Below are 19,378 nucleotides of genomic sequence, written 5' to 3' on the forward strand. Positions count from 1 at the left end.
TCAGAGTTAAACCACCTGGACCTTTCTGTAGGTGCATGGGGAAGGTCCCTTCCAGCGTCCATCTTTGCTGGAATATATACATACCCTATGTACTGCAGACTAACACTAATGCCTACGCTGTCTTCACAGTGCTTGCAATCATTCTTCAGCCACTGAAGGTAGGAAGATGTTAAGGGCTTCAGGGCACAAACACAGCCCACGCCACTGACTGTGGGGCAGCACTGGCTGCAGAAGCTCAGGTACTGCTGCCTCCTGGGTGGTAGCAGGATCTGAATCAACATGTGCTTGACAGAAGTAGGTACACAGACTGCTCAGCTATGCTCTCACACGTTACTTGGCGTGCCACAGAAAAGGTTAGAAAGAGAAACATGTAAGCTTGAGCACATAAGACAACCAGATGTTTAGGGAGTGCTTCTAGGAAGGACATCCTAAGGCAACGAACCTTAGAAAATGCCAGGTCTCCAGCAGCGCTACCCCCTTGCACAAGTGGTTACAATGCCATTTACAGGTTGGGATTTTTGTTTTCAAAACACCTAGCAAAATACTAATCTACCAACTGAGAAATGTGAAGCAGCTCAGCTTTTCCTCCCTGTTGGCTGCAAAGGCAAGATACTTTAGGGACAAAGGGCTTTATGACCACCTTCAGGAAACACCTGGCATGGTGCTGAGGCATGCTCACAACCAGCCGCCACCTCACCGTCACGTTCGCAGAGATCGCCACCGCCGTACATTTACCTGCAGTTACTATTGACAAAGTGAGGCAGAGTGACATGTGGCACATTTACGACAGCCGGTGCAATCAGAGCTCAGATAAGGGACACCTCCAGGGGCTGGGGACAGGCAAACTGGAAGGAGTATCTCCAAAGCCATCCAGGGGAGCTGATCCAATGGGAGGAAGAAGAGGGGAAAGAAGAGCCTCTCGCCAGCACCTTACAGCTGAGAAACACAAACAGCAAAGTGGCCATGGGGATGCTCTTCTGGCATTGCTGAGGAGCTCCTTGTAGCAGCCTGAAGAACACGGGCAGGACAGTAACTGCAAATACCGAAGAACTGTCAGAGGATCAGTCCAAAAATCAACAGCAGCAGCAACATCCCATGGAGCTGCACAGAAGAAGTGGCTCCAGAACTAAAGTTACAGAAACACTGAAGAAAACCAAAAGAATGTAATGAACTGCAGTTAAAATACATCTCTCAAATAGACTTGTATTCATAGACTACATAAGTATTTATTTACTTTGTAATATTTAGAAATCCTCTTGAAGAGTAAAGCCAGGTGAGGCATACCAACCTTGTCGACTTTCAATCCACCATTCCCCGTTTCTGGTAGCTCGTAAGTGTAGTTTAACTCGTGAAAACGGTCCTCCCAGCCTACTGAGCTGCGGCCCTGCAGTAATACCTCTGTTCAAGGCATGATTTAAGTCCAAGAGCTTATTGGAGTCACCTTCCTTATGTACGCAGCTGGTACAAGGCAGCTATGCCTTTGCAAAACTACAGCAAACAATTCTCTCATTGGTCCGGGTTGGATTTGGCTGAACATCCCTTGTGCAATTTGCACAGAGAGAGAATCTCAACTTACAGTGCCCCCAGACAGGGTCCACAAGGGACCTTCATTCAAACTAAAGTCACCCCATAAAGAGGAAAGGGAGTAGGAACATAAGACTTGTTTGCTTTTGTAGCCATACACATTAAAGAAAAAAAAAAAAAAACAGAAGAGGATGACCAAAATATCTTGCTTGATGTTCTGCTTAGCACTAGCAATGTTAGAGCCACCACTTTAAAGTAGTGAGACATCTGAGTTCAGCTTTAAATCACATTACCTTGCTTTAAAAATTATATAAGCAAAAATAATACAAGCAATAAGGTGAAGAGACTGAGGTTTTGCAAAACTGAGCTATGAGTGCAACACCATAATTCTCTGACACTAACAATTAAACTTTGTTTTAGAAACATTTCTATTGTAATGAATCCTAAAGATTGTTTTATATCTATATATAAGTCTGGGGAAAAAAAGATATGTATAGTGTGCTGAAAAAATAGCTTCTGTTCTCTCTGCAGGCAGACACACCATCTGCTCTGGAATATACCTGCAGTAAATCTGCACAAACACAAACTCAAGCCATCCAGTCAATAAATAATTTAATGAGGTTACAGTTCTGCAAGAAAACATGACAGCACCCCTTCCCAGCCTCCAGCCTCACCCCGCAGGCATGGCAGAATAATGCACACAAGCCAAACAACAAACCACAGCTGCACCAAAAGGCCACTGGAATGCACAGATCTTCACAGAAGATATTGCTTCAGGCCCAGACACTTATACACCATTAATACTTGCCTCCGTGTGAAAAAACATGCAGCACCTGCCATCAGCCTCCCAGTTACACTTCAGCCAGATCATGCTCCAGGGACCATGCATTTGGGGGAGGGGGAGAGCCCACACCCACATGTACCAAAACATCAAAACATGGAGATGGCGAAATGAAGAGGAAGGCTGCAGCAAAGCTCTCTGCTGCAAGTCTTGAAGATGACTCTCGTGAAATGAAGCCAGCTGTCAGAATGGAAGTCGCTTCAACTGCTCGTATGTGATAAAAAACTGAAGGGAACGTCAAGGAATTGGGCCAAATACATAAGGCAGCTGTACCTGGCCTCCTGACAGGACGGGGCCATGCCTGGCAAAGCAAGGCAGGTACAGCAACAGCACAGTACAGCTGAAGACCCTCTTCCAGGCAGCATAAACAGATCTGCACAGGTAGAAGAGAGAGCTGTGGGACAAGAGCTACCAGGAGAGGGAAGAGATTGACCCAGAAGCAAAGTGGCCCAGGCCTGCCTAGACCATTGAGAAAGTGAGGTGGCTCTAATCCCAGACTGGGACTTCTTTAAAATAAATTATGCGTACAATTTCAGAGGGCAAGAGGGATCTAGCACAGCAACACAGCAGCGCTGGTTCTGCAGAGCAGGTCAGCACCCATCACAGAGCAGCAGAACATTCCCCAGGCTTCCCTCATGAAACAGGAGCCGATCCAGAAACCGCAGAACCTCTAGGAGCTCAGGCCAAAGGGAAAGTCTCACACCAAGCACTTGAAAGCACTCACTCTGCAGGAAACCACCCGTGCTGCTGCACTGGAAGCCCCTGCACTGGCCACCTACAGAGCTGTTAGAAGCAGCAGTCACAACCAGTGGCATTTTTTGGCACTTGACCCAGCAGCAGCCACATCACAGCTTTATGTCTGTCCAAGTAGGACAGGGAGTCAGCTTTGGGCTGCCACAGGGAAGACAAAGAGGTGTCCCATCAGGTGTCTGCTCTGCGCTTCCCTTTACAGCTTGGTTCTCCCCTGCCTGTCCATACCCATGACCTCCCAGCAGCACACTGAAGGATACGATGATGTTCCAGGGACCGAGCCGAAGCCAATTGGGCCAGAAACCTTTATAGAGTGCAAAGAAGCCCTCGCTCTTCCATGTCTGGGAGGAGAGAAGAGACAGATCAATTATGAGACACACCAGGCCCATGCCCAGCTCCCTAGTAACATGTGTGATATAATGGACCTTTACAGCTGCTGCAGTAAGCGGACAGGCCAGTGGAGATGCAGTTAAGTTGTGTGAAGTGTCACTTACAGTACATGAACCTAATCGAACTGCATCACTGACAAAGCTTTGTCCCAGGAGGTTGGGAGGGTGCTCAAGCTGACGGTGACCTCAGGAAAGTGACTCTAGGCCCTTCTCTGGTTTGTCTGAAACACTCACTGACAAGCACAGCCTGTTGCTATAAAATTTAACTGCTCATATCAGTGGTGTGCAGTGCTGGACTCTGGCCAGCCTCCTAAAGACAGGGATTTGCCCACCTCTCTAATCTCCTTACCTTCACAAGGCCATCCAGAGTGCCCTTATAGAGCTCCGTGCTGCCCACTATTGCCCGCTGGTTCATCATCCGTGTCCGCACCACATCCACAGGGTTGGAGGCAATGGCCCCAGCCAGCCCACATGTAAAGCTGGAACTATACACACACCAAAACAGGAGAGAGGAACAGCTCTGAAGATGGCCATTCCGGCTCAGACAGGCCTTGACATAAGCACAAGAGAATATCGTTCCCTGGATTTTATGAAAGGCATTTAGCCATAAACATTAGCTGCACTACCTGTTCCCACCCAGCAAACAGGCAGAGGCAGGAACCATACCACCTCAGGACCCCAGAGAGCTAGGGGAAGGGAAATGCTCAGCTTTGTCTAATCAAGACCCTCGTCAGAGCCCACTGCTGGGTCTCCACAGGGGCAGCCTGCAGTCCAGCAAGGGTCTCTGGGTGCTGTCAAGGTGACACAGACCTGAAGGCAGCCTCTTGGAAGCGCACATCCTTCTCACCAGAGCAAACATTTCTTCGGGGCAGGGAAGGAGGGAGGAGGACCAAAGGCAGCAAGAGGGAGCATGCAGCTGCTAGTCTCCTCCCTCCACGTATGGTCTAGTGCTTGTCACCTTCAGCCCCCAGCAGGCAAACCCAACAGAAGCACTGCAGCACCTCCAGCTAAAGTGTCTGCCAGAAGAATAGGAAAATGTAGGTGAAAAAAGACTTTGGGAGGTCTCTAACCCACCCCCTGCTCAGAGCAGGCTGACTTCAAAACTTGGTCAGATTGCTCAGGGTCTTGTCAGCTTTGCAAGTCTCTGTTCATCTCACAAAGCCCTTACAGCAATGGCTACAAGCTGACAATGCCTGTACAGATGAGGACCTAGGACTGGAGCAGCTCTTTCAACTGATTGCTACAGGTAGTCACACACCTGAAGTCCCGCCTTGTTCATACCAGGGCACAGACATGGAGCAACAGCATTTCTGGTCATCAGCGAGCTGAAATCAAGCTGACATTTCACATCACCAAAGGATTTCTGCCAGGCTCCTTCTCCAGGGAGGTCTCTGGGTATACGTGATCATTCTGAGCTGCTCCAGTCGACATAGCAGATCCCTCAGAGTACCAAGCCTGTTCTCTGCAGCTCCAGAGCACTTGCTCTATAAAGAGGTCTCACCCCACATCCCACCTTACTCCTCTGCTTCACACGCCCCTACCAAGCCTGGAGAGTGCAGCAGCTGCAGCAAATACTCACACAAAGTGGGCAAAGATGGTGTCACCCATCAGGCCTGACATAATTAAGTGCTTCTTGGTGATGTCGTAGACTGGCAGTTCCACCCCAACCACGATGGCGGCTCTCTGAGCTGTCGGCACAACACCCTGCAGAGCACAAACATCAGTCACAAGTGCAAACTGCTGTCTGGGGACTGCAGTTAGTATAACATCTCCCCCCAGCTTCCTCCCAGGGGCCTTTTGCTGACAATCTACCTTGTATCCTCCTTGCCGTATCTTGCAGCTGTATATCTTCAAGCAGACTAGCTCACCATCTCGCAACTTTACGCCAAAGCTAAGGAGGATTCCTCCACTCTGGCAGCGTTACTCCAGCTAGATTAACCACACACTGCTTCCCTCCTCCCAGCCACTAGCGCACAGGAATTGGGCTATAATCCACTCATCTTCCCTAACTGAACAGTACCCACCAATTTCAATACCAGAAAAGATTCTGCACCACAAGAAAAGCAGCTACTTAGGGAGCCAGGTGGGACTCCAGGTCCTCCTTGCTACATAACAGCAGTGAGAGTCTGCTTTGTTAAGGTTTTTGACTTTGGAGATTTTCACATATTACAAGAGTTGCTGCTGACAGAACATTGATCTGGGAACCAGCAAGAGAATTACTGGAAAAACTATGAGCTTAGGTAAGAGGAACCAGCTACCTTCTGTCTGAGAAATATCCCAGCAAACCCCTCATCAGGAACCAGATAAAAATACGTGCAAATTTCTACTGGCTTGCAGAACAAGGAGAACTTGGCAGCAATGCGGAGTTGGGCCATTTCACAGGAACTGTTAACACCATCCAAGTAATTCAGGGAGACCCACAGTGTCATGAGAGAGCCCCCTGGTTGCCGGGACTGGGAGCGACCCTTCAGTGTGGCCACATTATGAGCCAGCCCATCAGGACAGCCAGCTTTCTCACCACACAAAAGCAAAGCAACTCTGAGAAGTAGAAGTACTTTTCAGGTTTATGGCTCCTGCTGTCCCCACTCTGCTGCGCTAATGCAGCGCCTGACAGTCTCCTCTTGGGTTCCTGCCTAATCCAGTCCTGGCACAGCCAGCTCAAATCCCCACAAGATGAATGCCAGAACTGGTGAGACTGGTAAGCACAAACATCTTTGCCTCAATGTGAGGGAAGACTGGAGGGAGGAGACAGTGGTTGTCCCAGACCAGAGAGCAGAAAGACTAGCTTGATCACTGGAATCCACCTCAAGACTGCTCTCTGCAGCACACATCAGCAACACAGAGGGTTTAATTTCTTTTCTAGTCTCTCTTCCCCTCTTGTGTGTCTTTGTCCAGAGAGCAGAAATAATCTCAAAGTAAATATTGTGTCAACACTGGCAGCTGATTGACTCCTCCTCCCCTTCCCACACAGGACACTGCAACAGCTATCTTTCTGTAAAAGACTTCAGTGACCATCACAGTGAGAAATCGGACTGTTGCCTGGAAAAAAGCATTGGGATTCTGTAGTTACCACACCTGACTTCACGACTCGGCAGACTGCTGGATAACTGAGCGTATGGAAGACTTGTAATGGAGGACAAAGTGAGGTTCTCTAACAAAAGCCAAAGAACCACTGCTAAAATCCAAGCAGTAGGGCTTGAGCACTGGTAACTCTCATCTGTCTTCAATGCCAAGAGCCTTACATCACCAGCTTCCCCAAAAGCCACCACTGTCTCCTACTATTTGCATGCTCAGAGGGCAAGTTTCAAGGGGTCTAAGACTGGGTAGGCAGGGACACAGGGCAGATTTGTCCTTTTGGAACTTGAGAAAGTTACCGTATGTCATTAGTGCCTCTCAGGTTACTTGGAAGGATTCCTCTTCCTCCACATGAGGAGGTGCTGAGCTGCTCGTATCCAGAGGCAGGTAAATTGCCCTGCTCACTGCGTGCAGGGTTACTTCCCACTGACTCCAAGATACAACAGGCTGCGCATCCTTCCTAAGGCAGACCATGGAGAGGATTCAGCCCCAAATGCTGGTCCGTGCAAGGGACACTCATGTATCTGAAACTTTATGCACACCAGCTTCAGTCCTGGAAACCAGGTCTGCCTGGCCCAGCGCTGATGCTGCCATAGCACAGACCCAATCTCCACCACAGACATGCTTCTGCTTGTCCGGTAACTAGAACCAGAACTTTGCTACTACCCTTGGTTCACAGTTCTCTTCAAGGGCTGCGCCTGGGTGTAACAAATGAGTTGAGGAAGCTGTTAGCTCTGCTGCTAGTCAGGGGAGTTCCAACAGCTGGTGCTTACCCTCCAGAGGCCTCTGGTACCCTCCTGCTGGTAGATGTCGATGAAGCTGCCAATCATGCCACCCTGGAATAAACTGCCTTGAGCCTGCATTCGAATCTGAAAGAAATGCAAGAGTCAGCAGGATGACATCAGCGCCTGCCCAGGAGGGCAGAGATACCAGCTCCATGGACCTCCTGGTAGAAAGGACAACAGAGCAACTCGGAGCAGACACTGCTATCCACGTGCCCTCTCCCTGCAAACCACGCAGAAAATGATGATGGCAGGCAAGGAGCAGGGACAGCAACAGGGTGGAAGCACAGTGCAACTCAGACGAGACAGAGAAGTGGTGGGGAAGGCCTTCCCACTCTGAAAGCAGTCCGAGAAAGGCTGATCTACACAGGGAGTAGCGTGGGAAAGTTCCCCAGGCTCAGAGCTACCTTGACCCCAGTAACCCCACAGTAGGGAATGGAGGGGACCAGGCAGTCCCCACTGGACTCTGGTCACTCCACGTAACAGGCAGGACTTTGCGGCACCATCAGCAAAGCACAGCACAGTGACCAAAGGGAAAGGAGCCAAGAAGGTCTGATAAATAGCTGGCTACCACCCCACTCACCCACTTAAGATAACACAGCCTCCACCCCTTGCCATAACAGATTTCATGATCTTTAAGAGCTGCACTTTTAAAAAAAAAAAATCTGTTTATTGCTCCGGGCTTCTATTCCCATTCATTAAAAACCCGGATTAGCAGAACCGATGCCAGCAGTGGCTCAGAGAGCACCTCACTGCAGCTGGGAGAGATGCATCTTCACGGGAAAGCAGCAGCTTCTACATGTCAAACCACAGCCAGCCAGGAGCTCTCTCTGGCCATGCACACTTCTTACCTTCAGCACATCTGTCGGATTGGCAATTGCAGAGGAGATCACTCCTGAAACCACTCCGCAGATTACATTGATTAGCAACGTTTCATCTGCAATCAAGAAGAGAAAGTCAGATCCTAAAGATCAAAAGAGAAGGTGCAGAGATTGTACTGAACAAGTGAGAAGCTCTGGGAAGAGCAGGGAAGCTCATTTTGCAAATCACATGGTGAAGTTGCACAAGCACAGAGGTTGGCCAGCTACCATCAGCTCATGGCAGATCTGTCCCCACACCTGCCAGAGACAGAAAGCAGCAGCTGAAACACTCAGCAAACATGTTCTCAGAGAGAAGCGGGTCTTACTGACGAGTCTAGTTGATCAGACAAGGAAAAGACTGTGATACGTGAAAATTTTGAACAATTATCTGAGATTTCAGTGTCCAGTGATGCACTTCTCATGATGGAGACAAGATGAGACAGAGGGAGACAGAGAGGGACAACCCAACACTTCTCAAGGCAACCTGATACCAATTTGCTTTGATCTGGAGCCCCAGCTGGCCGCACTCAGAATAGGCAGCCACCTTGAGAAAACAGAGAATAGGCAACCCAGGCAGAGAAAGTTAGATGCAATTAGTTCCGGGGGGGCGGGTGGAATAATCCAAGACTTCCAGGCCCAGTATTAGGGTGATGGTTACGTTGGGAAAAGGCACAGCCCTTTGCTGGTACTGACCACAGCACTTCCCAGAGGAGACCAGGCCACTGGCTGCCCCAGGCCTGTAGGGAGACAAACATTCAGACAACGGTACTCACAACTGGAAATGCTGCAAACAGCAAGCGAGGAGAGACGTGCGGCCCGGTGTACTCGCACAGAACCACGCGCAGGGAGATGTGTTACTGGAGAATAGAGCAGGCCCTGGAAAGAAGCTGTAGCGCGCTGCGCTTCCCGGTCCTCTTGCTGCCCTGCTGACTGGCCCGCACTGCCCATCTCACTTTCCCAGCTAGCACTAGCATTACAATATTCACTCATGTCACACCAGGGTTTAAAACAGCTCACGCAGATCTTGGTGCTCCTTCAGCGAACACGTAGCAGACTTCTGCTGCTCCGCTCTCTAGGCAGGAGCGCAGAGGCCCTCATTACCAGAGCACTGAGATCAAAAGCATTCACAGTATCCCATCCCTAAGTCAGACAGAGATAAAGGCTGGGGAAAGGAAAGGCCTGGCTGGAGGGAGGTGTCTGGCTAGGGACTGTGGGCAGTGCCAGACACAGCGAGATTCACATCTGTGTTGAAACCCATCCTTACTGTTACTGTACAAACAAAACCACAGCGCGAAGTAACAAGAACTCCATTTCTTTGGGAATCTATAGCCGGGAAGGGCAGAGAAAGGAAGGAGCAAAACCGCACAGCACAGAGAGCACGAGATTTTGCACCAGTCCTCTGGCGAGACGAGAGGTGCCTGTACTGACGCATTTACTGACACTGACCTTCCATGCGATCTACAAACAGCCGCTTCAAACTCTGGTAAATGCCGATCTTTATGGTGCCGTAAGACGCCTGTCTCAGCAGCGCAGGGGCGATCCTGAGCGGGGGAACAAAAAAACCCGTTGAGCCCCACCAGCGCGGTGGTCCTTCTCCCAGTCACTCCCCAGCAGCCCCCAAACTCCAAGGGGCAGAGCCCGGGCCAGGCATGCTCCTGCCGCGGCTCAGACGCTGCCGAGAAGCGCAGTTCTTATCAAGCGCCCACGATAACAACCCCAGCCGCCCGAGAAGCACCTGGTAATCGCCCCCACGCACCCTCCAGCGCGGGAGGCCGGCACCCACGCAACTCCTCGCTCCCCACCTCGGGAAAACCGGGAGTCTCCAAGGCTGCAGAGCAGCACCGCTGCCCCGGCCCCCTGCTCGGCTCGGGGGACGGCTGGCCTCCCGGGGGGGGGGGCGGCGGAGCGGTTCGGCGGGCAGTGGCCGGGGGGGGGGGGGGGGGGCGGTGTCGGTCCCTCCCGGTGCTTACCCCGAGTAGAGAGCGCGGCCGCCCTCCTCACGGCAGATACGGAAGAGGGCGTGGAACATGCCGCGGTACCGGACCTCGCGGAACCGGGCATCGGCGCTCTGGCCCTGCACCTGCAGGCGCGTCTTGGTGAGGTCCACGGGGAAGGTGCCTGCGGGGAGAGCGGCCGTCAGCGCCCCGCCGGCCCCGCTCCGTCCCTTCTTCCCTCCCTCCCTCCGCCTCACCGAACTCGGCCACGATGGAGGCAAGCCCGCCGTACACGAAGGGTTTCCAGTTCAGCGCGGACATGGCATGGCGGAACGGGGCCGGCGGCGGACCGGGCCGGACACCTGCCTCGCCGCCGCGCAACTACCCGGAACCGGAAACGTAGGGCGGTGACGAGCGCCCCCTGCCGGCCCCGCCCCGCCGGAACCACCTCAACCCGGTAACCCGCCGCAACCGGGCGCCGGTCGCCGCCAGCGCCGCAGCGGGACGGTCGCTGTGCCCGGCCCCTGGGGACAGCGGACACAGACACCGGCACAGAGCACACACACAGCCCCCCCCCCCCGATCCCCACCGCCACCCCGTTTTCAGCCTCCAGGGCCCAGTCCCGGCTGCTCGGGGCGGGGGCAAAAATCCCTCCACTCCCGGAGCTGGACAACTATCTCAAACCGTAATAACCCCCCGACAGGATCCGTTATTTCTCCTAGCAAGGAGATCCGGCCAAAAAACACCCCTCCAGCCACCCCCACCCCCCGCCCCTTATCCCTCACTCGCAATTTTCAGGTCAAATCAGAAAAACGCACGCCTTCGCCGGTCAGTGGGAAAGAGAGCTGCCTTCTGGTTCACAGGTAACTTTTATTCAGAGGCATTTCAACAGTAAGTGGCCCCCAGGCAGCAGTGCGGCTCTGGGGATCCAGCCCAGCAGCCCGGAGAGGCGCTGGGTGGGCTCAGGGCCCAAAGCCGGCGCGTGGAGCCGACAAAACGCCCACCGCTCTCTCCTTGCGGCCCAAGAGCGGGGAAACCCTCCACCAGGACTGACGGAACTGGGCAATTTTGGGAAGGAGAGCATCCTGCCACTCCCAGCGACCATCTTCACGTGGCAGTGCGAGTCCAACACCGCAAAAAGGGCTGGAGGAGGCAAAAAAACCCTCGCGTCCCGGTCCGCAGCACAGGCAGCAAGGAGAGCCCCGTCCGAGGATGGGATGAGGAACCAAGTGGAAGCTGTTGGAGGTGAACAGTCCAGCCGCGGTGCCCCCCAGCTCTGCCCCGAGGAGGCTTGGAGCAGGTTTTTGGGCAGGCTTTTGGTCCTCCCGAGCGCTGGCCCCAGAGCTCAGCAGCGGCTGGAGCCTCTCGCGGAGCCCCGCTCCCTGTGCCTGGGATGGGCCTCCCAGCGCTCCCGGGATCTGCCTCCCTCGGGGCACTCTTCTCGCCGGGCACTGTGTCCGTCACCCTTCCTGCCAGCCTCCTCTCTCTTCTCCCTCTCTTCCCACAAACCGCTTTGTCCCCTCTGGTCCTGGCAGCTCTTTTCCCCTCTTCTCTCCAAAGGCCTCTGGTGCCTCCGCTCTTCCTCGTCTCGCTGCGTCCTGCTCACAGGCTTCCCCTCGGAGCCCTTCCAGGGCTGCTGGCTCCCGCTGGCATAGCGGTCGTAGGCCGGGTCCTCCTTCTCCTTCTTAATCTTGATCCTGGGGTGTGCCTCCTCTGCGGCCGCTGCCCTCTTCACAGCCTGTGAGCTCTGCTTTTGCCGCTCCTGTCTACTTTTCTCCTTTTCTGAAATAAAAGGTTCACCTTTTGGGACAGACGGTCCTGCAAGCATCACCTCAGCTCCCCAGGCTCTGCCTACCACCTTTCCAACTCCCCTCCCATTTTAGGCTCTGTCCCCCTCCACCCAAGCTTCACAGCCTGTTTCCCCCCTCAGAGAGATCCTATTCCACTTTCAACCCCGACACTTCTCTCCTCCAGCCTGAGCCATCCTCCTTCCTTCTTTAACACTTGCCACATCATGTTCCTCCCAGCAAGGCTGCCCTCGGGCACTTCAACACAGCTTGGGGTATCAAGCACCTTCCTTTCATTCTCTTTCCCCAGTAACGTCCATGCAATAAGAACATAGTGATCTGCTCTGTGGAAATTCTCTTCTCCCCACCCAACGATTCTTTTCCCTCTTCGCTCTCCTTTGCCCCTCTCACTTTTGTGCATTTCCTCGACACTCTGGAGCAACATCTTATCCCCACCCTTAGTTTTGTTGCCTATTTTCTTTCCTCCAAGCCTTCTCTCAAACTAGGACTCTCGCCTGACCGACATGCCCCTCCGCCCCATGCTAAGGCCCCATCTATCCCGTGTCCTCCTCCATGCAACACAGCGCTGAGCTCCAATCTTGATGGGGGGGCGGCAGCGCAGCAAAGACAGGTCTCAAACCCCGACAGCGGAAGGGCTCAGCTGTAGCTACAAGATGGCCCCAAATACCTGCTGCTAACACCCGTCTGCCACCGGCAGAGCCTGGCTGTGGGAGAGAAGGATCCTCTGCACGCCATGCTGTGAGCTCCAAGCCAATTTCAGAACAACAGACACCCCCACCCCACCGTCACCGCACCTAACCAGCTTGTCCTGGGAGCTACAACCCAGCACGGGTGGATGCTGCCTGGAAGTGGCTGGCAAGCCACAGTAAGCAGCTCCTACTGCAAGTCACTGCTTCTAGCACTCCGCTGGCTCTGACAAGCCTAACTTTTCAAGATCTCTGCCACACAGATGGAAAAAATCCTAACGGCTGCTTAAAAAAATCCATCAGTATAGTTGCGCAGGCTGGTTCTTTATGAGGCACGTTCATTCAAGTTCAATTTGGATGTACTTTACACCTTTCCCTTTTCTTCTGAAAGACATAGAGCAACAAGTCCTGCTGCAACCACTGAGAACAGGAGGTATACAAGCACTCGGATGGTTTAACTTACACTGCATTTTTAGGTTTACTTTCATAGAATCAAAGAATAGTTGGAGTTGGAAGGGACCTTTAAAGGTCACCTAGTCCAACTCCCCCCCTACTTTCTTTGGCTTCAGTTTCCAGCCACAGAATCTCACCTACATCTGCTGGTTTTATGTTCTATTCAATCCAGTTATCCTGCATAGGCCACACAGTGGTCCTTCCATACATCTACAGCACTCCAGTCCTACAGTAGCAGCACCCAGATTTTAAGATTAAGCGGTGCTTTTCCTAAGCCTTCCCTCTCCCTTTTCCCCACAGCACTGCTCCCCCATGCAGTAACCCTGCAGCCTGGCAGGCCTTTTTCCAGGAAAAGCGCTGTTATTGTTTGCAAGATACAGCTCTTCAGAGGCAGGGGGAGGACACTCAGATAAGGGCTAAATACAGGCACTCAGATAAGGGCTAAATACAGGCACTCTGATACCCCTCAGGGGATCACAACACAAAGCCTGGACATTAGGGCTGTGGCTCTTTTCAGGAGCACACCTGTCCTTGGTGTTCCCCCGAGGAAAGGGCCCTTGTGAGGCTGAGGTCTCTGCGCAGAGACTCCCACCTGGGGTCAAGACTGGCAGGAACACACCTCACCTTTTTGCTTTTTTACGGGCACATCATCATCTTCCGACAGGGAATCGGATGACGTATGAGGTGGCGTTTTAACTCCACAACCCTTTGCATGGAGGGCTTTTGTCACCTCATCTAAGTCATCGGAGTCTTTGGGGGGCCGATAGTTGGCCACGTGGTCCACTCGAATCGTCCTTCCTTTGATCTACAAGAGGAGTCACGCTGTTGGCGAGGGCACAGACCAGCTCCCCAGGCGCTGCGGGTCGCCAGTGACCCGGGCTGTCAGGGCTCCCATATGATGTGAAGCAGCACCTCGGGAGTCACGGCAGGCAGGCAGGACAGCATCCCAGGCTGCTTCACTCACCTTGATCCCATTGAAGTTGTCAACAGCGAGAATGGTGCTCCTCTGGTCCTCATAGCACAGAAAGCAAAACCCTTTTGACTTGCCGGTCTTCTTGTCCCGCACCAGGTTAATATTGACGACCTCCCCATACCTGCAACACACTCTCAGCACCCCAGGCAGCGGCAGGGGCACGGCGGGGGCGCGGGGCGGGGGGGGGCTGCGGCACTTACTGCGAAAACACGCAGATGACATCCCCTTCCGTCAGCTCGTAGTGCAGCCCGCCTGCGGGGAGAGGAGGGAAGGGGGCACCCGTACCGCGCAGGCCCGGCCGGGCCCAGGCCCACCACCCCTCCCCGGTCCCCAGCCCATACCGACGAAGATCCAGGCGCTGTCCTTGTACTCCGCGTGCCACGAGACCGCCTCCTGCACGCCCAGCTCCGCCTCCCGCGCGTTCAGCTCGTTGATCAGCTTCACCTTCGTCAGGGGGCTGAGGACGAGGGCACCGTCAGCACCGAGAACAGGAACGGGAGCGGGCCCAGACCTTCCCTCCCTCCCTCCGCGCCCCGCCGACCTACTTCATGGTGGCGCCGCCGCACACTGCGCATGCGCCTTCCCGACGCCGCGCATGCGCGCCGCCCTCCGCCCGAGCCGAGGCGGGGCGGACCGAGCCGAATCGAGCCGAGCGGGGTCGGACCGAGCCGAGCGGAGCCGGACCGAGCCGAGCGGAGCCGAGCCGCGCAAAGCAACACCCAGAGCTGACTGGAGCCGCAGAGACTTTATTGGGGTGACCGTGACAGATGGCGGCGGGAGCCGTGCTCAGCACGGGCAGGAGTTTTTACCGTTGGCATCGTGTGTTGGCTCCAGCCTGCGAGCCTGGCCCGGCCGCCCCTCCAGGTCCCGGCAGAGAAGCGACCGCTGCGCCTTCAGCCGGCAGGCCAGGCACATGAAAATGGCGTCCACGTTCTGGCTCTCCTTAGGGTCCTTGGCCGAGGTCTCAAACAAAAGCATGTTGTGAGCGTCGGCGAACTTCAGAGCCATGCTGGATGGCACTTGGATCAGGTCTTTCAAGTCACACTTGTTCCCCACGAGCACCCTGGGGACGAGGGGGGGCACTGCGTGCCCGTTGCACTCCTCGATCCACGTCTTGAGGTTGGTGAAGGAGGTCATCTTTGTGACGTCGTAAACAAAGACGACGGCATGCACGTTGCGGTAGTAATGCTCTACCATGCTCTTCCGAAACCTCTCCTGGCCAGCCGTGTCCCACACTTGCACCTAGGAAGCAAAGCAGACAAGAAAGAAGACTACAGGAGCGCCGAGCGTCCGCCCCGGGCCAAGGCCTGCTGCTTCGGGCGCAGGCCGGCTCGTTGAACTCCCTGCAGGAAGATGCAGGAGGGCTTCCCGTGGGTCCATCTTTGACAGCCCTGAGGCAGGAGGCAGGCCAGGCGAGCCTCACAGGGAGAGGCAACCTCTTATTAGACGAACCAGGATCAATGGATGAGTTATACAAGCTTTTGGGCCTACCCTGACAGTGCCCAAGGCTGTTTATGACAGCGCACGTGCTTGTGTAATTCAACCAGGCAAGCCCAGCTCATCTAATAAGAGAGATCACATCAGCACTTTCATTCAGGGAGCACTGCTCCCTTTTTCTCAACCTTTTCGCGATGCCACCTTGACCACCATCCCCACCACAGAAACGAAGCACACAAAGCACTTCTCATTTCACAGACATTCTTGCACCAGATCAGGACATTTGTCCACCTAATCCTATGCCATAAAAGAGAACCCCAACAATTACATGGTGGTAGGTACAGAGGAGTCAGGGCAAGGAGAAGATGAGGAGGGGGAGCCACCCTTTGTGTGACAGAGCAGCAGGAGGGCATGGAACTCTGCGTGGGGATGGGTGAGGAGCCAACCGAGAGCTTGTGGGTGAGGATTAAAAAGCAGACCGGCACAGGCAACATTGTAAGGGTTGTCTGCTATAGGCCACCTGACCAGCAGGCTGAGGTGCTCTAGAGACAGATAGGAGCAGCCTCATGTTGGCAGGCCCTGGTCCTCACGGAGGACTTCAACCACCCCAACAGCTGCTGGAAGGAAACACAGCAGGGCATGAGCAATCCAGGAGGTTCCTGGACGGCACTGATGACAACTTCCTGACCCAAGTGACAGAAGCCAACAAGCTCGTGGGCTGGTTGAGCAGTGAGATGGATTGGAAACTGGCTGAACATCTGGGCCTAGAAGGTGGTGATCAGTGACACAAAGTCTAGTTGAACACTGGTGACTAGCAGTGTACCCCAGCGGTCAATACTGGGCCCAGCCCTGTTCAACATCTTCATTAATGATCTGCGTCACCATCCAGATTGCCCTCAGCACCCTCAGCAAGTGTGCAGATGACACCAAACTGGGAGGAGCATAGCTAGGATGTGAGATAGTTGTGCTGCCTTCCAGAGGGACCTCAACAGGCTGGAGAAATGCACTAACAAGAACTTAATGAAGTTCAACAAATAGAAGTGCCAATTCCTGTCCCTGGGGAGGAACAACTCCAGGCACCAGTACCTGCTGGGGACCACTCAGCTGGAAAGCAGCTGTACAGAACAGGACTTAGGGTCCTGAGGGACACCAGGTTGACATGAGCCAACAGTATGCCCTTGCAGCAAAGGCGGTGAATGGTATTCTGGGCTGCATTAAACAAAGTATTGCCAGCAGGCTGAAGGAGGTGATTCATCCCCTTTATTCAGTGCTGGAGTGCTGTGTTCAGTTCTGGGCTCCCCAGTAGAGGAGAGGCATGGACTGGAGAGAGTCCAGCAAAGGGCCACAACGATGTTGAAGGGACTGGAGTGTTTCTCCTACGAGGAAAGTCTGAGAGAGCCGGGACTGTTTAGCCTGGAGAAGAGAAGGCTCAGGGGGGAATCTTACCAATGTGTATAGGTACCTGAAGGGAGACTACAAAGAGGACAGAGCCCAGCTCTTTTCACTGGTGCCCAGTGCCAAGAGCAGAGGCAGTGGGCACACACTGAAACACAGGAGGTTCCCTCTGAACATCAGAAAACACCTTTCACCGTGAGGGAGCCTGAGCACTGGCACAGGTTGCCCAGGATGGTTGTGGAGCCTCCATCCTTAGAGATACTCAAAAGCCACCTGGCCGTGGTCCTGGCCAATCGGCTCTGGGTTGCCTGGCTTCAGCAGGGGAGCTGGAGCAGATGACCTCCAGAGGTCCCTTCCAACCCACACTTTGCTGTTAGACTGTGACTCTCTGAGTTCTCCTGGCCCCAGGAAAGGGCCAATTTGCTGCACTGCCTCCCACTCCTGCCTGCTGAAGCACAAATAATATCCAAAGGTAGAAAGCCTGGCAATGTTTTCTGACTAGTGGCAATAAGACAGGCTTCATGCCAGCCTGCACTACAGCTTACAACAGCACAGCTATGTGGTGTTGGATAGAGCTGGGGAAGGCGAGGGGAAAAATGAGCACCTCTCCTCTTAAAGGAGAGACAAAAATGTTCATGGACATTAAAAGCACACCTAAAGTTCTTACCCAACAATAGTAGCTCTGATTTCATTGTGATTAGTCCCTCAACTTTCGATCACCCATCTGTCAGCAAAATAGCAAGATTTGCTTCTTCCGGCAGTCAGTCTTACACACAGACGGCTGTTGGTGCTCATCCACCTAACCGGGCAGGCCAAGCTCAGCTGCAAGCTGTGCTCCCCAGGCTGTTTCCTACTAGTTGCTGTAGATCTACAGATCTGCTCCAGCACATCAGCCAGAGCTCTTCAGGTTTGGGCTGATGCATTTCTTCCAGGTATCACCCTGGCCTTCATACAGCAAATCCGTCCTATTCTAGTTCTGCTGAAATTGCACCCTCCCAGTGCTCGCTGACAGCAGTCTTCAGCATTACTCTCACAGCTGCCAAGCCCACTGCAACCAGCTCGTGCAAGCTCCTGGCCTTCCAGCGCAGCCACTGCCAGCCTACAACCATCTGCTCCCCCGAAAACACATTGGTTTCTGCATACAGCTCCTTCCCCCAGCTCCCCGCAGCTTCGCCTCTCTTTTGGTCCAGCTGCTGAAGCCGAAGGCCACCCTGACGCTTCGAGGACCCGGTTACGCTGGGTGTCGGGAGAGCAGGACAGCAGCGTTTCACCCCAAAGCTATGGTTTCAGACCGCCTGCAGACTCGAGCAAACCGCATAAATAGTGACAACGCAGCGCAGTGACGGGTTCAGAAAGCATCTCTGCAACACGGGGATGAGAAACCTCCCCCTCTTCCCCTCCCTCGAGTCGGACCGAGAACAGAAAAGCCCCCGAGGGGCGTTTGGGGGGCAAAGACCCGGGGCAGGGGCAGGGGTTGGGGCAGGGACGGGCTGCCTTTGCCGCCCGGGCCGCTGCCGGCCAGCCCCGGGCTCGGTGCCGGTGCCGCCGTGGCCCACCTTGATGCGCTCCCCTTCGATCTCCACCGTCTTCTCGCGAAAGTCCACGCCGATGGTGGCCTCGGTCTTGTCGGGGAAGGTGCCCCCGCAGAAGCGGAAGGTCAGGCACGTCTTGCCCACGTTAGAGTCTCCGATCACGATGATCTTAAAGATGCGGGTCTGCACGTAGGGCTCCAGCGAGGAGTCGGGGCCCGGCGGCCGCCCGCCGCCGCCCGCCGCCATCCCGCGCCGCCGCCGCCGCCTCACCGTCTCATGGGGCCGCACCGCCCCACGCACCGGCTACGGCACGGCCCCGCCCCGCGTACCGGCACCGCACGGCCCCGCCCCACGCACCGGCACGGCCCCGCGTACCGGCACCGCACGGCCCCGCCCCACGCACCGGCACGGCCGCGCCCCACGCACCGGTACCGGCACCGAGCCACCTGCCGTCCCCGCCAGGCCCGAGGCTGCGGGGACTCGCCTGGGCTCGGGGACCCGGCCGGCGTCCCCTCGGCGGGTGAGGGCGACCGGCGCCGGGCTCAGAGCCCCCGCCTCCCCGGGCCAAGCGACGGAGGCGGGGACAAACTGCCTCGGCATCCCGGGAACCGCACCGGCTGCCTTCCCGGGCAGGCTGGGGACCGGCAGGGCAGCAGGCAGCGACACAGGTCACCTCCTGGGAGGGAGGGAGACCAGTCCAAGGCCAGTGGTGGGAAGAGGGTGGGGGCAGGACCAGAAACTGGGGGACAGAAGCCCCCACACGCTTCAAAAGCCGAGAGATGCCAAGGCGCTCGCTTGCTCCCACCACGGCCGGCGATGCCAGAAAAAGCCTGTGGCCACAGCCACCGGGGCTGCCACCCTCGGGTTTGAGGTCTACAGAAGAGCCTCACGCAGGCAGCACACGGATGCTCCGGCGCGGATGGAGCTGCCCACACCGGT

General features: G+C 54.8%; 3 protein-coding genes across 4 annotated transcripts; all 3 read right to left on the reverse strand.

Annotated features, from left to right (window-relative positions):
- Positions 1-2,119: 2,119 nt before the first annotated feature.
- On the reverse strand, positions 2,120-10,642 carry SLC25A14 (solute carrier family 25 member 14). Of its 2 annotated transcripts, XM_029997120.2 has the most exons (9): positions 10,413-10,578; positions 10,192-10,339; positions 9,668-9,762; positions 8,213-8,298; positions 7,353-7,448; positions 5,084-5,208; positions 3,854-3,989; positions 3,376-3,456; positions 2,120-2,590 (listed from the first exon to the last, which is right to left on the reverse strand). In XM_029997120.2, exons 1-9 carry the CDS (start codon positions 10,474-10,476, stop codon positions 2,549-2,551), a joined length of 873 nt encoding a protein of 290 aa, XP_029852980.1. In that variant the 5' UTR covers positions 10,477-10,578; the 3' UTR covers positions 2,120-2,548. The 2 variants fall into 2 exon arrangements, 1 of the variants encoding a protein (XP_029852980.1); XR_003920911.2 differs by lacking the exons at positions 2,120-2,590; positions 3,376-3,456 and adding an exon at positions 4,315-4,520 and having other exon boundaries at positions 10,413-10,642.
- Positions 10,643-11,005: 363 nt separating this feature from the next.
- On the reverse strand, positions 11,006-14,717 carry RBMX2 (RNA binding motif protein X-linked 2). Its single transcript, XM_029997119.2, has 6 exons — positions 14,621-14,717; positions 14,417-14,532; positions 14,276-14,327; positions 14,067-14,196; positions 13,727-13,907; positions 11,006-11,937 (listed from the first exon to the last, which is right to left on the reverse strand). Exons 1-6 carry the CDS (start codon positions 14,623-14,625, stop codon positions 11,501-11,503), a joined length of 921 nt encoding a protein of 306 aa, XP_029852979.1. The 5' UTR covers positions 14,626-14,717; the 3' UTR covers positions 11,006-11,500.
- An 88-nt stretch (positions 14,718-14,805) lies between these two features.
- On the reverse strand, positions 14,806-18,954 carry RAB33A (RAB33A, member RAS oncogene family). Its single transcript, XM_029997121.2, has 2 exons — positions 18,464-18,954; positions 14,806-15,317 (listed from the first exon to the last, which is right to left on the reverse strand). The coding sequence occupies exons 1-2, from the start codon at positions 18,683-18,685 to the stop codon at positions 14,862-14,864; spliced, it is 678 nt and encodes a 225-aa protein (XP_029852981.1). The 5' UTR covers positions 18,686-18,954; the 3' UTR covers positions 14,806-14,861.
- Positions 18,955-19,378: the final 424 nt, after the last annotated feature.

The sequence above is a fragment of the Aquila chrysaetos genome, chromosome 21 (assembly GCF_900496995.4).
Source record: "Aquila chrysaetos chrysaetos chromosome 21, bAquChr1.4, whole genome shotgun sequence".
Classification (NCBI taxonomy): domain Eukaryota; kingdom Metazoa; phylum Chordata; class Aves; order Accipitriformes; family Accipitridae; genus Aquila; species Aquila chrysaetos.

Coding starts and splice junctions, on each gene's coding strand:
- RBMX2 (XM_029997119.2), bottom strand. Junction 14,328..14,416: donor CAGCGCCTGGATCTTCGTCG/GTATGGGCTGGG, acceptor CTCTCCCCGCAG/GCGGGCTGCACTACGAGCTG. Junction 13,908..14,066: donor ACAACTTCAATGGGATCAAG/GTGAGTGAAGCA, acceptor CTCCTCTTGTAG/ATCAAAGGAAGGACGATTCG.
- RAB33A (XM_029997121.2), bottom strand. CDS start 18,685: ATGGCGGCGGGCGGCGGCGGGCGGCCGCCGGGCCCCGACTCCTCGCTG. Junction 15,318..18,463: donor TCGAAGGGGAGCGCATCAAG/GTGGGCCACGGC, acceptor TTTGCTTCCTAG/GTGCAAGTGTGGGACACGGC.
- SLC25A14 (XM_029997120.2), bottom strand. CDS start 10,476: ATGTCCGCGCTGAACTGGAAACCCTTCGTGTACGGCGGGCTTGCCTCC. Junction 7,449..8,212: donor ATCCGACAGATGTGCTGAAG/GTAAGAAGTGTG, acceptor CATTTCTTTCAG/ATTCGAATGCAGGCTCAAGG. Junction 3,990..5,083: donor ACCATCTTTGCCCACTTTGT/GTGAGTATTTGC, acceptor GTGTGTGTATAG/TTCCAGCTTTACATGTGGGC.